Genomic DNA, 19,629 nt, shown 5'->3' with positions numbered 1-19,629 from the left:
AAAGCAGAGCTCGCAGCCAGGACACTTTATTAAGCTGCGAGATGTGATGTGTGTACGTTGGGGCTGGTGTGTGTGTTTTAATACAACGCTTCTCCCCCCGAACCCCCCAGTTTATTGTCTCTTGAAGTCATTGGCACCAAAGCACAGCATTAGCCTTTTCAAACATACAGGTGTACCACAAAACAAAGAGCAGGTTGAATGATGCTTGTGCACATGCAGGGAATTCCAGGTGTGTCTGGGGGACAGCAGCACAAAACATGGGGAGAAAGTAGCAGGCAGACAGATGTGCGCTGCCGTACGAGCCACCCAGTCGCCCCCACAGGCGGAAATGAATTCAAAGCGGCTCAGCTGAAATCCCTACAGGCGAAAGGACATAATCGCTGAAGTTTTACATCACCTATGAGGAAACATGATTGCACTACATCCTGTGTCAAAATGGAGGCAGGACAGCTTGGAATCAGGAAAAAATGGAGATGTAGGACTGAATTCCTAATCATGTGGATCAAAGTTCACTTGAAAGTGAGCAGAATTTCTATTTCCGGGAGAATTCCTACACTTGTAATCTGAACCGAGCAACCCGGTCATAAATGGCAGGACGGAATATGCAAAAACACGACCATATTCCCGGGGAATGGTTGATGTTGCGCTTCTCTCTTCCTTGTATTGGTTACTCACCTGTTATCCTCATCTGGGCAGCGTGTATCTTGTTGCTTGTTGAAACCCCGTGTGACTGAAATACTAAATAGGTCATGTCGCATAAGATAAAGTGTTGCTGCCATTTTCTGATGCAGCGTGCGTCTTCCCAGCATCGGGTGAGTCAGTCAACACCGGTGGATGAAATCCTTGTCTTGTCTGTTCTCACTGGGGTCAGTAATGAATTTAACAAAGTCCCGTCGACATTTAAAGACTTCATCTGTTATTACAGGCACGTGCACTCCATCAGAAAACCATTATAGGTCTTCGGTGAGCCTCATAATAATATTTCTGATTATTTTTGCTGGCAACAATAGGACAATATTAATATGCTGTAGTAACTGCTAAAGCAGGCTAGCAGCTGACAGAAATATCAACTGTTGTCCAGGTTATCCTGCTTATCCTGGTTTAACAGAAACATTTTCCAGGAGATGGAAAACTTCTATTCCCAGAGGAGATATTTCCTGTAAGAAATCTTTGGAAAGAAAATGCAACAGAGCCCAAACCCCAGATACAATGACTATACACACACACACGCACAGAGAGAGAGAGAGAGAGAGAGAGAGAGAGAGGGAGAGAGAGGGAGAGAGGAGAGAGAGAGAGAGAGAGAGAGAGAGGGAGAGAGAGAGAGAGAAGGAGGGAGGAGAAAAATACTTTCCCTGAGCGTAAACCGAGTGTGTTCCCTGAAATACCCTGAAGTTGTTATCTTAAAGTGGCATCCTGAAGCATGAGGGTAGAAGAGTGCGTGACTTGTGGAACACATTATGAATGTCCCCAAAGATTGCAGCACAAACACAAGTATGCAGGCTTGTGCAGCAACAACAACAACAACACACACACACAAAAGGAAACATAGAGCCTCATTAGACATTAAGATGAGAAATGACTGGAAGGACATAACAAAGGGGTCTGACCAGGCCGACCAATCACATCACAGCCAATCAGATCAAGCAACAGTGACACACCACAGGATGTAACTACGGATACGACAAAGGTCTAAAATCCAACCAGAGAAAAGATAAAGGATGCAGCAGAACGCCTCCATCCTAACATGGCAATACTGTGACAGGACTGAGCTTTTGTGGCAGGTCAACTCATTTATTTGGCTGCTTTCAAAGCTGATCAGCTGACAGCACCCTAATTCCTATAAACATTTCCCAACACAAAAGTAAACACACACACATTACCACAAGTCATAATTTTTACTTACTGTACAATAATTAAGAGACACTCGGGAGAATTCTTGTTTTCATCTTTCCTTCTTTTTCATCTATTTCCTGCAGGGGTGTGTGCTTCCATATCTGAGAATAGATTAGCACAAGTTATAACACACACACACACACACACACACACACACAGACACACACACACACACACACACAGACACACACACACACACACACACACACACACATTGCTTCAGTCTAAATTCAGTAATGTTATACTTACATAAAACCTGTTTGCTGTCTGGAATATAAGTGTTTTGTGGTCATTTTTTATATCTTTTATCTCGATTTTGTTTCCTTTTGGATTTTGTGATTTGGGATCTCAAATGTGTCTCCAGTTTTAGTGGTAGGTAGAGTTGGGAGAGCAGGCGGAGACAGTGTCCTCAGGTCCCCCTTACCCTGGACCCTTACTCTATTTATGTAGCTGCGAAAGCATCCATAAAACCTGCTGGTGTTGAACCTGAGGCTGGCAGAATAATAGCCTCGTGTGTCGGAGCCGTAAAAAGGAACTGAAAAGTAGAGAGTAGAACATGCACTTTGACCGCAGTCGGCACGGTAAAGTGTGGGGAAAAGAACTCACCATGGAACTCACGCCTGCTGCTTTTAAGAACAAAATCAGATGCCACTGATTTGTTAAGCAGATTTTAATCAGGGAGCCAGACAGCACGCTGTGAATTGAGGATCAAGAAGGTTAAATTAATCCACGGTCATTCAGTCCATCCATTTTATGTGAACCACGGCATATTTCCTGCCAGGGTCACAGGGGTCAAAGGTCAGGCTGCAAGCATTACTGCTGCGCCGCAGTGCTGGCCAGTATCATCACCTCCTCACTGGTCGACACTTCATTTCCCTTCATAAGTCCATGTTTGCATTAAGCCGTCCGCAAGAGGTTTGCATCAATTCTAATTTGTTGCAGCCTGATTAATTCCCAATTACTGTGTGTGTTTGTGTGTGTGTGTGGGGGGGGGGGGGGGGAGAGAGAAAGGGATGCAGAGGTAAATGAGGGTGTGAGTGTCTGGAGAAGAGATCTCCAGAGGTGCGACAGTCTGAATACAGAGCAGAGTTCAGATAATGCTGTCTGCCTGATGGCAGAGAATTATTCTTTACAGCTGAGGAGACAGCCAGCTGATATTTTACCGCCATTATCTCTTGGCAGCATCATTTTTAAAGCGACGCCTCCCGCCTTGATGGAGCCGAGTATAAATCGTGTTTGCAATAAACTGATAAAGGTGTGGTTTAATCATATTTTTGACCCAGCTCTGCCGTACAAGGACACAATGGGTTTTAATGAAAGCCAGAGATCTGCATTTGGAAGAGAGGACGGGGTGGAGTGAGCATTTGGCCGAGTGAGAGGAAGATTATTGAGCGGCGTCCATCATTACAAAGAGTGTGACGCAAAGACAGTTTTACTGGGCTCTTAAGAACAGCGCGAGGGCGAGGGGGTTCAGGCAGGGTTTAGGATTGAGCGATGACGACAGATACGCTGGGAATTCATCTTCTGAGAAATGAGACTGGAGCCTCACGGTTCACGCTATCTAATAACCGGTGACCTTTATCGCGTTCGGATAATCATTTACAGCAGAATCACACCTGACTGGGCTCAGTCTCCGACTGCTCTGCCCATTGTTCAAAGAAACTCGGGCACAAGAAGAACCGTTGCCAAAAAGAAAAAAATCAAGAGCCGATTATGTGATATTTGTAATGCCAGATCTGTGGAGGTTCATCAAGTAGGTGTGTGAAATATAATATTAGAAACAGACGAGGAAGCAAAACAATAAAGACTGAACAAACCTGTAGATAGCACCGAAGATACTTTATTAGCTACAAATTCTGCCTCATTACAAATCCAAAACTGACACGATGCACTTTCACTGGACGGCTGAAGGTAGTTTCTGTCTTTTACCCTACTGTCCTAGTGGCTCCTACTGGACACCAAGTCTTGGGTTCCACCTTATCGCTCCTCAGGGATTTTCAGGGTCTGTCAGGAACCATTGGAAAACCCCAAAAACGCGATCAATTCTGAGCCTGACTGTTGTCGCTACAGCAGGTTCGGCCACAAGGGCAAACTTGTAATCATGATTTCCTGTGAATTCGTATACAACCGAACAGGCAGTGAAGCTGTGAACGTAAAAATGGCTCCTGTGTGGAGTCTTGGAAAGCAGCCGCTGGCATTTAATGTCAAAGCAGGCGGATGGAGAGGCCCTGTTGTGGCTGCAGTGACTCTTGAGGTGAATGCGTGTGCTTTTTGATTAGATATTCTTGTGAGGATAAGTAGGTAGAATGAGGGTAGAGGAAGCAGATTTGTATATTCACCCACCAGGGACAACCAGAAGGTCAACACACCAGTAGATTAGACAATAACAACCCTGGCTTGACAGCAGCACCCATGGAATAGTGATAGGTTTGTATCTTTAATCACCATCAGGAGAACGAGACCGTTTTTCTGATCATGGAGAATCCTGCCTGAAATAGATGCTATAGAATCTAAAGGAAATTTTCAAAAACAAATACACTATTGACACACTATAACTCATAGAGAAGTTCCTGGAGTTCATATTAAAACAGCAAGGATAATTGTTTTTCAAATCTTATTTGACCATAATAGAATAGTCACCATAATAGAACAAGAGATAATGCAGACAAATAATAACAAAGAGTCTGAAGCATTCAATCCGTCTATTTGAAACAGGTTAAAACAGCAAAGATCAGTCCAAAACAGTAGACAAGCCCAAATCAGCAAGCAGGTCAAAACTCCAAAATACAGAAGACAAGGGACATGCCAGACACTTCCCTCAAAGACCTAAGACAATCTGGCACAGGAAGACAGGAGAGGTGGATTTAAATACACCGGGAGGCAATGGGACACAGGTGAGACACACGAGGGTGATTAGCATTTAGACAGACTGAGGCTGGGAGGACAGGACAGGGCAGGCAGACGGGTAGAGAGACAGACAGAGGCTGGCACAACAGGACACGGAAGGTAGACAAACAAAAGAAGGGGGAATTTAGAAGCATCTGCAGGTGCCTTTGTCCAGCTTAACAACTCCCCCACTGAAAAGAATCATCTTCACAGCGTGGTCAACAGAGACGTAGAAGCTCTATTTTTAGGAGTCGTACTTTGCCAACATTCCCCGAATTGAGTCCTGAAAAAAATGTTCAGTGCATAGGAGCAAACTGGACGGAGTTGTAGCGCACTGGACTACAAAGATGATGTATTTCTCTGTTTTTTGATTTGCCCGTGACATCATCACTCACATTTACACACGCGGTCTCTCTCTCTGTCTCTCTCGCTCCTCACTTTATTGGGGATTCTGGCTCCGTTACAGTTTCTCTCCAAAGTTTTCTTACAGAAAATAACTGCTTTTCCTCTGGGAATAAAAGTTTTACACACTTGTCTTGGTGAAATTGAAGCAGGTGGACCAGATGTATGTAAATGGCGCTTGGAATGTTGGACAGTTTACAGACAGAGGAACTACATTTTCTACCTTTTTGGGGGGGCGCTGATGCTAGAGGCCTAGAAAGAACTGCAGGTAAAGCAGACTAAAGGTTTACGGCCTGTGAAATGGCTCCTGAGTGAGGACACCTCGGCTGCAGACCAGTCCTAACTCCAGATTTAATGTCTGGCAGCCTTGGCACAGAAAGATTTATGATGGTCATAAAAGAGAGAGCAGGAGAGGAGACATGGGAGAGCAAGGTCTGATATTATGGCCAGTAGGTGTCAAACACTGTGGATACGTTTTACAGACACCATCTGTCAAAATGAACAGAGGGAGAGACAAAAGAAGGGATGTCAGAATGTTCATCAACTGGTACAGCGTCATTTCTATAGGCGTTGATTAGAATACAACCACGACATGGTGGTGGTGGAGGGAGGCTGATGGGATCTGATAAAAGCCTTCCAGCTCTTCTGTCAGCCACTTTTTAAACCAGGCAGCATTTGTAAGAAAGAGCATTTATGGTAGTTTCTTTAAACTTTTGAGGGTACCGATCAGCAGGACGTGGAATTGAAAATAATGGACTTAATGGCAGATTAAGACGCGTGCACAATTCAGCAGCAGAAAAAGCTTCGGGACAAATTGAAAAGGGTCATCTCTGCAGCGGCGGTGTGATGATGTCATAGGAGACTCACGCTTCTTTGCGAGCCAGCACGGCGTCGTAGATCTTCCCGGTGAAGCGGTGCTGGACGTTGGAGAAACCCGCAGCAGTCAGCAGGGCTGCATACTGAGCAGCCGAGCGCTCCCTGCCCTCCGTCTGCACCAGCATGTTCAGGGAGTAGAGCTGCGCCGTTAGAGGTCCGGATCCGTCCTCGTAGAGCAGCGCCTCCACCAGCAGCACGCTGCCTCCTGTCAATCAATGCTTGTTAGTTACCTACAGAAACGCAATCATTGGTGCTACGGTGACAAAATGTGGTTTAGTTTCCACTGAGAAATCAACTCAGTTTGTGTTATTGGTCCAGAAAACACACACACACACACACACACACACAACACACACACACACACCACACACACACACAACACACACACACACACACACACACAGATGCAGGAGGCAGATGCAGGCACAGACCTGGTCTGCAGGCTCCATGGACCCTTCGGAGCAGCTCTAGGCAGCGTTGGTCGGTCCAGTCGTGAAGGATTCTGGCAAGAACGTAAAGATCCGCTTCAGGAAGGGGGTCTTTGAAGAAGTCCCCTAACAACACACAAATAAGCAGACATTCTATTTAACGGTCAAGATGTTGGAGACTTGGTTTAAATGGAGTGGACGTGAGCAGACTGACTGTTCACGTCCCCCAGGAGGCAGCAGGAGCTGAGCGGTCTGCTAACTCAAATTCGTCACCATTTAAAGGCAACTTTTGCAAGAGTGAAATTATTCAAATCCTCCTAAAGTGTGGAGAGTCCGTACGGGCTACGTAGCCTGTGGTTCTGGCCGCGTGCAGTGCTGGTTCACCAGCTGCTGTGGTGATTCGGATACATGGAGGTTCAGTCTCAGTCCAGGTCGAATACAGAGCGTAATGTTTATTAAACACCAGCTGTATGCACAACTCTGGCACCGCATCTGGATACCTGCTTCAGACAGGCGCGTGCACGTGTGTGTGTGTGTGTGTTTGAATGCACTTGAACTGTGTATGATTGGCAATGTTAAGCGATTTCACCCGGGACCGTCTCAGTGACTTCACCTTCACAGAAGCCTATTCTCTGGTTGGCCTCAGTGAAAAAGTTTTCCCTTGACGTGCGCACCACCTTGGGGAGGTCAAAGATCGTAACAGTGCATTCTGGGTAAGCGGACGTGCACTGCTTGGCTAATGCTCCACTGCAGCCTGGACACGGAAGGACGAGAAGAGAGAGGAAAATCGGTTAGGCACATACACACAAACACACACGAGGATTGGGACACATGCTTCAGACACACACTCTATTTGCATGGTTTCTATTCACGTGCACGTGGTGGCTGTGGGAATACGGTTCACCCAACATTCATATTGATAAACCAGAGAAATTCTGAATGATTTCAGCTGAGGAATATCTTCGAATTTGTAAAATATTATCATGTTAAAGCATAAAAACAATGTTTTGATATCATATCGGCACCCAGAGTGTGTAGATTCACACAAACATATACGTTCATTTGTTGAGGGGGCAAACATACCTCCCTCATCACCAGAGGATGTATTGTGGTTAGTGCGCATAATAAACAATGTATGCTGCCATGATGTAATTACATTTTAGCTCATAGCCCTGTAGCTTGTCATCACTATAACTGTGACTGGGAAATTGACACACACGCGCACACACACACACACACACACACACACACAGAAACAAAAAAACATTAATGTAAAATTATGGATGTGCTTTGGCAGAATGATCAGTGTTCAAGCTTCACTGAGCAACTCAAATATGAAAAAGAGAGATGAAGAATGAGTAAATGGGTAGAGGGATGGAGAGGCAGTGAAGTGGAATGCTGGATCAAAGGATCTATCTCTGACAAAGCTACAAAGCGTCTGTGTGTGTGTGTGTGTGTGTGTTGTGTGTGTGTGTGTGTGTGTGTGTGTGTGTGTGTGTGTGTGTCAGGTCTAACTGTTATAACCCTGTTGGAACAACCCCTTACATTTTCTTCCATCCATTACATTTTTACAGTACAACAAAACTATGTCCTGAAATGGATTATCGGGGGCCGGGATAAATCTGTTGCCTTTGCAATATGTCAGCAAGATTATATTTCCCATTAATCATTTAAATGAGTCTGAATTCATCAGATTTAGATGAGCCAGTTGGTATAAAGCTGGACCGCAAGAGACATGTGAGATGGCAGGAAAGTCAAACACCACAGGTGCTGCGTGAAAGGTGGTGCAGTCACCAACTGACACCCATGTTGTCTGTGTGCCCACTATTGTCTGTGGAGTAGCTCTATGTTTAAACATGAACGCACCGGCCCGTGCTGGGTAAGTCACGGAGGTTAGGGAACACTGAAGGACACTTGTGAACGGCCGTCAGTGTTACAGGTGTGTGCTTGAGCATCGGCGCTTTGAACGAATGAACAGCGCCCCTTAGTGGCCAGTAATGGTAATGTCATCGTCGACGGGAACCAAAGCAGCTTTATTTTTAATATAGCCATAGAGCGTTTGTCAAATTTCTTTTATTTACATTATAGCATATAGAATAGGTTTAAAGTGTGGGGATACACAAATAAAAAATACAAATTAGTCTGTGTTAAAATATATGCTTTCCATCCATTGGTGAGAACATTGTTTTCTCCTGCCAGTTTTTAATGATGCTTAAATAACATCAGAATTTCTGTCCGTAGCAGGGTTAATAATAATAATAATAAATTATTTTGTTTATATTATTCCAAAAACAAATCGAATAAAATAATTTAAAAAATAAATAAAAATCTTATCAGCATTATCAATTACTGGCAACAGTGAAAACAGCGAGTGCCCAAACTCCAGATGGGAGGTGACTTTGAGCTGTGAATGTTGAAAAGCCTGGCTGATTTTACGAGTCATTAACGCAGCGGGGGTTTACTAAAGGTCGCAGATGACAGATGTGTTGCAATTGTGCTGCACACAAACATAATGTACAATATAAATATGTGTGCTGCAACTGAGCCAGATGTCAGTTAGCGCACAACTCCAACACATTGAAATGTTAATGAGACTCAAACCGTAACCTTATGGAGATTAAACGCAATGACTTGCTCCACACACACTCACACACACACACACACACACACACACACACACACACACACACGCACTTACCGCCAAGGTCACAGATGGTTTTAAAGGGTGAAAGATCGAAGGCTGTGACAACATCTTTACCACAGATGTTCCAAATGGAGTTCATTAACTGCATGAACTTCACCATCTCTTCATCAGACCTGCACACAAACTGTCGTCAATATTCTCTTTCTATCAGGGTCTATTGAGGCAAAACTTTCTTTTGTCATTTTCTGTTTGTTGTCAAAGACAAACACACGAGCGGTGCCTCTCCTCATCTGTAGAGTTGCTCCCCGTGGCGACACATAGTGTGTATAAAAGAAGCATTGCAGCAGAAGAGAAGAGCCTGTGGTGACGGCTGCTGCTCTGAGGAATCTCCACCTCATCACGCAGCACTCTGGTCTGCCATGAGGCCCCCCCCCACACACACACACACACACACACGTCCATCCTCGTCTCCCTTCCATATGAATTGTCTGTATCCGGCCAGTCATCTGACGACACGGTGACCTTCAGATAAACTTTTGAAAGTGAGTCGTTATAAAAAGGCATAAAAAGTGAGGGTGAGGCCGGATAGTCACACTCCAGATTTAATCTGGGAACGTTTTCGCCGCGTGAAAATCACACGTGCAAAGCTTTGCGCTCCCGACTGAGTGTGTTTAGATGTGCGACAGCTCAGCCCGTGCACAACTACGGTATATAGAGGAAGTGATCTCATTTATATAATCAGGCCTTATATCACCATCATGGTTTCATGAACTGCCTCCTCTCTGCCAGCCACGTGTCCTCATCAAATCTGGTTCAAGGCTGCTCCGTCACTTGTCTGTTTTGGCTGCTGTCTGGCTGCCTTGTTATTGATAGACAGATCCAGTTGTATTACAGCCAATTTCACATTAAACGCTGCACATTTTACTGCGTCATGGCGATCAAGTGTATATGATATAATAGGTGTACCTTACACACTCAGTATTATATCACCATCAACCTAGCTAACATGTTTCTTGGATAAAATTCAAAGATCCACTGAGCAGTCAGACGCCCTCAGTGGCCTCGTTTCACAGCAGGAACCCTCCGTCTGTTCGCCAACGGTGATAACTGTGACTCCTTCCCGCGTCCTCGGCTGTGTGAACTTAAGCTGTGAAGAGAATGTGGCCGGTTAAATGTCTGGGACTAAACAGGAGAGTGACTCATCCCGCCTGCTCTGAATCATCCACAAGAACGCCACAGAATGATTTCAGTGGTTGTTTCCTCCTCCTAATTTAGCAGTATTCACATGGGAAATCAGCAGGGACAAACAGCCGCTACTTTACATTAAAATCAACCTGCTGAGTGCTGAGGTTTTTTCTTCTTTTTCTTGCGGGGTATTTTCATTTGCAATCAGCTGGAGTCGAGATGCAAATGTGTCTGCTGATGGGTATTTTCATTTACGTGTGGATGGTTTCCATTCTCCCAATATGTTCATCTTGCATTTATATCCTCCAACGGAGTGCTTTCAGCATAAATTCACTCATTCAAATACACAGAAACATCATCTGCATAAAGGGAGATTTGTAATAAGAAACAATCTTTCATCATCATCATCATCATCATCATCATCATCATCATCATCATCATCATCACAGCAGTTTAATGTGGACAGTTAACAGTGAGGGGTGTTTTATATAGTTATCTTGGCCTCTGCTCCTATGAGACGGCCTGCAGGGCCTCAGGCAGACCGATCAAAATCTATTAGCACACAAAGTGTGAAACTTTTAGCGTACGACCTCTGCAAACTGCTGACCAGCACATCAGCCGAGCGTTAAAACTCTGGGCACTAGCTACTACAAACACACCCGACCTCAAGGACAGTGGCAGAGATGCCTCTTCACATCACTGCCCACCAAACGCCCCCCTCTCCATCACCTCCATCACACACCCGCCTAATAAATCCCAGGAGCCTGTTTTTTTTTTTTTTTTTAAGGAGGAAGAGTCTGACAGACGGTCTTAAGAGGAAGAAACACGGAGGGAATCTAAATGAGTGCGTGGGTGTGTTTTCAACAAACCTGTAGAGAGCTTGGAACAGGTCTTGTGCATCCACTCCGAAAGCCTTTTCATACTGGTTTCTCCCCTCTCTGGAAAAACACCAACAGAAACCTACATGTATGACACAATATCTCATGAGCATATAAGTAGAAAGTAAAGCTTTGAAGTATCCACGTTCCCTTGTGGATAAGCTGGAAGAATTCCACTAACAGAGACAGCCCGATGGGATGTCGCATCTTTGAACGCCGCACCTCTCGCTCTTCGACCTTTTACACGGTTTTTATTGACAGAGAAAAGATCAAACCCGTTTAATTCAAGCTCAGCGGAAATTGAAAAATGTCATGTGTTGCCCGGGAAGGTGACTCCCTTCACGGTGGTGCCATAAGCTCGTTCTCCCGTGAAATTGGGGGCGGTCCACTGCAGAGTACTGACCTGACAGCATCCGTCAGGTAGTGCCAGCAGAGGTAGATGGTTCTGGAACTGTACTGGATGGACTGGGACAGGGATACAGGACTGGAACGAGTCAGGTAAACGCTGGCCTGGTCCGTGTTGCTGTAGAGACCTGGGGAGTGTGAAATCACAGACAGACACGGATAACTGAGATCCAATTCAATTCAAAAACACTTTATTCGTCCCTGGGGGCAATTTAAATTGTATATGTTCTGGTCCTGTGTGGTTGCCGACATCGTCCGTTGTCCTGATGGATGTTGAGGAGCTGCAGGCCCGAACAAGCGGCCAGCAGCCTTTCTGTGCCGTCCACACTGGTGCCCAAGGCCCGGCTGATCTCCTCTGCCGATAGGGGGCGCTCTGCGCCCAATAATAGGTCAAAAACGCCCAGCTCACAGGAGGAGAAAACCACCTGTGGCAAAGAAAGATGAGCGATCAGAAACATCCAGTCTATCCAGTACCTGGCTACACAGAACTATACTAAAAGACACACACTTAATTATTACATCTTCACTTTTAACGTAAATGGTAAAAAAAACATATTACACATTCATTTGCTGTACTTCACAATCACGACTGTTACTATCCAATGTTCACCATATATTACAATGTAATAGCAGGCAATACACCATTTTTCCTGTTCTACTACGCTGTAAGGGCTCGTTCACTCATCAGGATGTGTCCAGATCTATATGAGATGGCTATACTGTATACAATCCTATAATGCTTTAATCATATTTGTGATTATAACTTGTTTTAAATCCTTTCTTATATTTTGTGCTACTTTTATGTCTTTATAATACTGTGTGGTTGACTAACAGTAGTTGTGACTGTACATTGTTGGTTCTGGTACATTTTTAAGAAGCTGTAATTAGTGATCTTGGCTAAATGTTGTTACATATCTTACTGCTCAGCATTTTTACACCAGTGCCGCATAATTGGATAAGTATGTTTGACTTTTTTCCACTTAAAAAGTAAAACAGGAAGAGTAAGATAATGTTTTATCAAACCGGAGAGTGAAAGTTGCGGTCTAGTCGCTTAAGGCGTTTACCTTCAAACCTGTCAGCTTTAAAGCAGGTTTCACCCCTGAAGTGGACCCATGTTTGTGTGTGCATCACCTTGGAGATGAGGAATCCTTCCATATACTCCAGTATTTTCCTCGGGTACGTGACTGCAGCAGATACACTAAGGTCTTGGTCCTCGGCCATGGCTGCTTATCAGGATGCTACGTCCCCAAAAAGATCCCAAATCTGTCAAGTCTCTTCCACTTGTCTCGTTTGTTCCCTGAAGACGCGTCGGTGGGGACAGACCCAGACTGAAGCCACAGAAAGCACCTATGAAGCAGTAAGAGTGGCAGTGGGCTAAGCTGATTACAGCCAGATAACCCAGATTAGAGCTGGATTTCAGTCTGCAATGAAAAAAACAACTTGTGACAATAACACTGCCGCTTTGTTCACTTATTATCACTCATGCTTGGGCACTGATGCGTGGGGAACCGGCCCACAGTGCATTCTGGTACCTGACACAGTTTTCGCTTCAAGAACCCCAAATCTGCCACGAGATGTCAACTTCCCCTCTTTTGCAAATGAAATGAAAATTGTTAGTTCCAGACATGCTGCACGCCTGCGTGATGGTTGTTTCATTCATTTCTGCATGGTCATGATTTACAGATGCAAAGTCACATTTACCTTCACGCTTGGTTTCATTTAAAATTTTATTCATATTGTGACAACGGCTCCATGAGAATCAGCACAAAACAATACTTTGCTCATGTGACCTCATCAAACGGATCAAAATAGTCAGAACACCTATTGAGGTTAAAGAAATGAGCTTGAAGTTTATGTACACTACCAGTCACGTTTGGACACACCATCTCATCCAATGGGTTTTCTTGATTTTTAATACTTTCTACTTCATATCTATAAAATCACACAGAAAATAAAAAAATGTAAAATAACTGCTAACATGTTTTATGCTCTAGATTCCTCAATGATACACCTGACATGGTTTACACCCACTGGTGCACCTTGTCATGGTCCATTTGTGGAATTCCTTGTCTTCTTAGAGGAGCTGGGACCGTCAGTTGTGCAGAAGTCAGGTTGGGTCATGGTGAACATCCCTATCACTGTGAAGCATGGAGGAGGTGTGATGTGAGGGGTCGCCTTGCTGGTGTCGGAGATCCATTCAAAGTTGAAGGCACACTGAACCAGCACAACTACAACAGCAGCGACATCCCATCCAGGTGACGTCAAATTTATTTTCACCAGAACAATGACCCCAAACACACCTCCGGGATGTGCAAAGGCTATTTGGCCGAGGAGGGGGGTTGGAGCGCTGGGTGAGGTGACCTGGGCACCACAGTCACCTGACCTAAACCGGGTAGAGCTGGTTTGGGATGAGATGCCCCTCAGAGCAAATCAAACAGGCCAACAGGTGCTCAGCATCTCTGGGAACGCCGTCAGGACGGGTGGAAAGCCAGTTCAGGTGAACCCACGAATGTCAAGAGGGCGCAAAGCAGTAAAGAAAGCGAAGGGTGTTTTGAGTTGTATGTTGAGTTGTATCACACGTTTTTAACTCCATATTGCCTTCAGTGAGAAACTACAATGTAAATAGTCATTAACATAAAGGAAAAAACATTAAATAAGGTGTGTGTGTCCAAACCATTTTACTACTTATAACAAAACTAAAGGGTAAATCCATAAATTCTAATAAAAACTTTTGGGCCTTTGTGATCACTGCAGTCTTGGCTTTACCCTGGAGGTCAATAAACTTTTTTTTTTTTCTGAAATAAATACCAGCATCACAACCAAACTTGAAGAAATGAGGAAAAAGGACAATTCATATTTCAGTGCAGCTAGCCATGATTCTTTTACAGGTATAGGAGCTGGAGACTTGGGTGGATCAACAGGCTGGTGCTGAATCAACGTACAGGCCACTTGCACCATTTTCCTCTTTCCAGATTTGGGGATAGACAGCATGGGTTAATCAGCAGCATCGAGGAGAATCGTCAATTCCAAATGCCAGTTTTACATCAGTGTTCAGAGATGTTTGCCTCTACGTCCGTCCAAATGCTCTCGTCTTGCACTCGTGGAGGGAAACAATAGCAGCATCGGTCCACATTCCAAACTATTTTCTTCAGGGTTTGTAACAATAGTTCTAAAACTGATCAGATGGATTACCGTCGTTGGGAGTAGCCCATCCTCCTGCTGCTGCTACGTCTCCTGTGCTTGCGACTGTGACTCCTCCTGCCTCTGCTTCTGTTGCTGCCCCTGGAGCTGCCTCTGCTGGACCTGCGCTGACTGTACCTGCGGCCTCTGCCGTAGCTCCTCCCACTGCTGCTCCTGCTCCTGTCCCGGCTGGAGCTGGAGCTCCTGCTGCAGTGGCTGTGGTTTCGCCTCCTCCCGCCTGGGTAACTGGGGCTCCTTCTGTGACGACTAGAGCTCCTCCTGTGATGGCTGGAGCTCCTTCTCCTGTGGGAGCTGCGGGAGTGATTCCTCCTCTCTCGGCTGTGGGTTTTCCTGCTCCTTCCCTGGCTGTAGGAGCGGTCCTTGCTGCGTCTGCTCGCCACCGCCCGCTCCTTCTTCCTGACCTCCCCTCCCCTCTTCTCGTGGAGAGCAGGTTTTGAGACCTGCTCGTCTTTGCTCCTTTCTGCCTTTATCCCATTCAACTGACTTAAGGTCTCGGGTGTCACGGCACCACCATGACCCAAAGCCTCCTCACCCGTCAAAACCTGCTCCCGTGTGCCCGCAGGTCTGGCAGCTTTATCGCTGCCCTTCTTCAAGAGGTTACAAAGCAGTTTCTCCCTCAACTCCTTCTCACGGCGCTGGAGCTCCAGCGCGCGCTCCTTCTCCACCTCCACCCTGCGAAGTTCCTCCTCCTGCTTGCGTCGACAGGCCTCCAGTTGCTGCAGACGTGCCAGCTCCTCTTTTTTCCGAGACTGCTCCAGCCTTGTCTGCTCCTCCCGCTCTGCTCTCTCCTTCTCCTGCTGTTTCTGCTTCAGGACCTGAAGGCGAACAAGCTTAAGAATCAGAAACCACAATTGAAACTTGTCATGCTTCTAGGTTTCACAGCAACTGCTGCTGACCATCACATCTACTGTCTTGTTTTACACGTGTTTAATACCTTGGCCCTGGCGAGCAGCTCAGCAACAAGTCGTAAAGACTCCAGGTTGCGCTGAGCCAGCAGCAGCCTTCTCTCTTCCATGGCGATCTTCATCTGCAGTTTCTTTTGTTCCTCTTCCTGCTGTCGCCTCACTTTCTTAAGGTTTTTCCTCTCCTCTTTTTCCCGCAACTTCTGTTCTCGTTTTCTTATCTTCTCTTCCTTCTTCCTTTCCTTCTCCTCCTCTTCTTGCTCCTTCTGCTTCCTGAAGTAAAGGTATGAAGTAAAGTAGTTAATGGCTGCAAATAGGTCATTGTCCTCATTCAGCTGGAAGCATTTCATTAGTCTCCAAAACAATCAGACCTCTCCTCCTCCTTGCGCCGTTCCTCTGCCTCTTTCTCCCGTCGTTTCTGCTCTTCTCTCTGCCTCTCCAACTCCTCTAACTTCAACCTCTCCTGGTTTCTCCTTTTGAGAGCAGACTCACTGAGGTGCTTAGTGGTGTCAAAGGTCACCTAAGAAAAATATACAATATTCACACGGTTGTAGTACAAACACGGAGACTTCACCAAAATCATGTTGCGCAACAGTAAGTGTGAGCCTATTTTTTCAAATTTTCCTACCGACCATGACGTGATCGTAACAATGATCATGCTGAGGTGCATGAGTTCATGCGACAATGTTCCAAATTTTACCATTTATTGTCAAAAGCAAGATACAATATGCTTTCTTCCTTCACCTTATAGCCTCGTCCACAATTTATATTTAACCCAGAGGCTTTATCCTGTGGATTACAGCCTTGTCTCTCCCCCTACCTCCGTTACCTTGGAAATAATGGTGAGGGAGCTTTAATTCTCATTCTACTAAAAGGTCTTAAAGCTGCTTTGTGACTCTGACACAGTATAATTGCTATAATCTGCAGCATCATAACAGTAGAACCAATTCACTGGTAGCTTCTTACACAAGGGAGCAGCTTGCAAATTCAAGGTTTGCCTTGACTAGCAGAACAAATAAAAAGAGTAAAGCCAGTTTGAGACAGAACTGTTTTTTCTTTAAACTCCACACCCAATTGTAATATGATGGAATTAAAGACAGAAGAATACATTTTTTCTGACTTAACAACATGACTATCTTTCTTATACGTTTTTACAATAGGTTCAGTGGACTATTTAAAAAGAATGAGTTCATGTAGCCAGGGTGGATGTTGATGTGACTTTTGTGTAATTTTCATCATAATTAATTTAGAAACTGTGTTATGGAGTAAATCCACTCGGACATTTTCTTTTGGTAATATGATCACTATATTTTGCTGTATCCCAAAAGAGGCAGCAGTCTTGCTTTAACGAGTTCAGTAATTACCTTGATGTTGCAAGCCACTGCCTTGTCATCATCTCCTTTCAGCATCAGCTTCATTCCACGCAGTGTGTCCATCGCCTTGGTGAATCCACAGTATTCTTGATACTGGACGTAAGCCTCAAAGTTCAGATGACCTCCAAAGCTAAAGGTGTTGAAATTTTTGTCCAGCATCTCCTCGCGGTATGGGTCCAGCATTGGAATGTCTACATTTCTCACCTGCAGTCCCAGAACGAAGCATATAACAAACTTACAACAAACTTAGATAGAATGTAGCACCTGTTATACCCACTAAATGAATGAATTTTAATATTAAATATAGTCTGAAATGGAAAAAGTAGCACCTTTCCAAATGCCTGAAAGACAGCAATGAGGGCTTCTTCAGAGGGCCGATCAGGGAACTGACTGTCCTTCTGACTGAACCAGCGGCAAGGAAGTCCCTCCAAGTGGATGGTGTCGGGCCTCTCCCCAGGCAGAGTCTCGTTCATGTCCTTGGCGTCACGGAAGAAGGACTCCCAATCATGGCGCGTAGGGAAGTCCACCTTATTCTCAATTGCACGAACCTGAGAAGCAGATGAAAGACTGGTTCACACATAGGTGTAAATATATCAACTTGGCTGGAGCGACTGGATATTATGTGATACATGTACATTCAGTCTAATAACAGCACATTTTTTAATAACCAATACTGATGACAATACTATCAGCCTTACTTTCAGAACATCAGTAAATCCACTGAGTTTGATGCTCTTTCCATCCAGATGGCTTAGCAAGCTCTTGACCACCATCTTGTTCTCTACTTCTCCTTCAAAGCGGATGAACTCCAATGTGCTCTTGGAGATGCGCAGAGATGAAAATTGCTCCGGCGCTACCATGGCTTTGACTCTTTCCATTACCTCCCAGTTGGAGATGCTCTTTCCGGGCAGCTTGAGATGGGGCAGTGCCACACTGATGGTCATCTTGGCAATAGGCTTGAGGTACACTTTGTACTCAGAAGAAAGGCAAATAGCCTCTGAAGTATCATTGACAATGGTTGTCATGGTTGCAGTTTTTGTCGGAAGAAAAGCTGCAGAAGTGTTGCAGAGAATAATACTGTTAAAACGAGTAAGTATTATGTAATGAATGAAAATTTAACTGCATGGGTCTGCTATCGTTGTTATTACACGTTTACGTCATTCAACATTAAATAAACATCAGCATAAACAAATCGTTTAGATAACTACTTCAGACGGGTGACAATATCATCTGAAATTAAACGTTAAAGACTGTTTTTTTTCTAAAATAAAGATGTTAGAAAGCAAATATGTATACTGATGTTGATGGTGGTTTATGTACGTTAGCTTAATATATTTTGAGCTAAGTAGCCGTGGAGTTGTGTAACTGCAAAATTTGCAACCTAGCATAATATAACCATCTTTGCAGCGTTTCCTAAATCATAATGATTGTAAATCATAGAACAAAGTCGACACCAGTTCACGCAAGTTATATGACTATTAGCTTTGAGCATGACTTCATGCGTTGTTAGCCTGATTTCAAATGTAGTACCTTTCTTTTCTATAATATTAAGCCGTACTGCAGTCATCACCTCCACTACCTACCTCACATACATCGAAGAAGGAAAAACATTTTTTTTTGTTCAAAAAAGCGGAATAATTCTGAGATCAACCGGATCCGACATAAAAAAAAGCTACTTCCGCATGTAATGAACTATGACCTTAAGAGAAAAACCACACGAAGAAGAAAAATGGCGGCGTTTCAAACAGCGACACCGTGTGACAAATTGGCATGTTAATAACAACAATAATAATAAAATAATAATTATTATCATTATTATTACTATTATTGTTATGCTATTGTAATTAGAATATACTTATCTTAACATTTTACATGTATCAAATGGATACATAGGACTTCTTAAAGATTTTCTCTGACTAATGTACTAGGATTGTATAAATGTCTTTGGGTAAAATTTTGTTTCCACTTTTTAGCCAACTTATTTTTAAAAAAATCTCTTTTCTTTCAAAGCAACAATGTTTCATGCTGTTTTCTGAGGTCATAGAACAAATTCACTACAGGGGGCCTATTTTTGAAATCCAGCATGTTGTGAAACATCCAGCTCACATCGTACATTAGTTTGTAGCTTGATTGCTGTTTGGCACTGTTGTTTTTATCATCAAAGTGGTGACTGGGGAGATCGTGAGATATATGAGGAGATTATAAATAGATCTGGGTAACAGTGGAGCCCCACAGGCAAAAAAAATGGCACAGTTTCCCTGAAAAGATGGCAGAGGAATTTACATAATAGGCATTACTCCCCTCACTTTGTATGTAGGTCAGTAGCTGCAGTCACACAGCCTCTCTACTCTGTTCTGATCAGCAGTCATCCAACAGGCTGCCCGAGGCATCAGACTGGAGTTTACCAGTCCAGGGAAAAAAGCTCATCCCTCCAGTGACCTTTATAAATCCCATTTAACTGGTAGATTCAAAGTATTTAAACTTCCAGCAGCAGCACATTGAATGTAATGATCATATACATGTAATCCTGCTTTATAGACTTGGTTTGTTCTGGTA

At 44.3% G+C, this 19,629-nt stretch overlaps 2 protein-coding genes across 3 annotated transcripts; both read right to left on the bottom strand.

Annotated features, from left to right (window-relative positions):
- Positions 1-3,713: 3,713 nt before the first annotated feature.
- Positions 3,714-13,021, bottom strand: asmt (acetylserotonin O-methyltransferase). Its single transcript, XM_057033099.1, has 9 exons — positions 12,729-13,021; positions 11,848-12,022; positions 11,596-11,725; positions 11,184-11,252; positions 9,184-9,302; positions 7,099-7,239; positions 6,489-6,611; positions 6,049-6,262; positions 3,714-3,897 (listed from the first exon to the last, which is right to left on the bottom strand). The coding sequence occupies exons 1-9, from the start codon at positions 12,816-12,818 to the stop codon at positions 3,891-3,893; spliced, it is 1,068 nt and encodes a 355-aa protein (XP_056889079.1). The 5' UTR covers positions 12,819-13,021; the 3' UTR covers positions 3,714-3,890.
- A 289-nt stretch (positions 13,022-13,310) lies between these two features.
- akap17a (A kinase (PRKA) anchor protein 17A) lies at positions 13,311-18,778 on the bottom strand. 2 transcript variants are annotated; one of them, XM_057033057.1, is made up of 7 exons: positions 18,657-18,778; positions 17,772-18,124; positions 17,403-17,621; positions 17,065-17,277; positions 16,072-16,220; positions 15,733-15,973; positions 13,311-15,613 (listed from the first exon to the last, which is right to left on the bottom strand). In XM_057033057.1, the coding sequence occupies exons 2-7, from the start codon at positions 18,096-18,098 to the stop codon at positions 14,786-14,788; spliced, it is 1,977 nt and encodes a 658-aa protein (XP_056889037.1). In that variant the 5' UTR covers positions 18,099-18,124; positions 18,657-18,778; the 3' UTR covers positions 13,311-14,785. The 2 variants fall into 2 exon arrangements, with proteins under 2 accessions (XP_056889037.1, XP_056889030.1); XM_057033050.1 differs by having other exon boundaries at positions 18,604-18,757.
- Positions 18,779-19,629: the final 851 nt, after the last annotated feature.

The sequence above is a fragment of the Takifugu flavidus genome, chromosome 1, assembly GCF_003711565.1.
Source record: "Takifugu flavidus isolate HTHZ2018 chromosome 1, ASM371156v2, whole genome shotgun sequence".
NCBI classification, from domain to species: Eukaryota; Metazoa; Chordata; class Actinopteri; order Tetraodontiformes; family Tetraodontidae; genus Takifugu; species Takifugu flavidus.
Note: the sequence above shows the minus strand (reverse complement) of the source record. Positions and strands in the feature narration are given on the sequence as shown.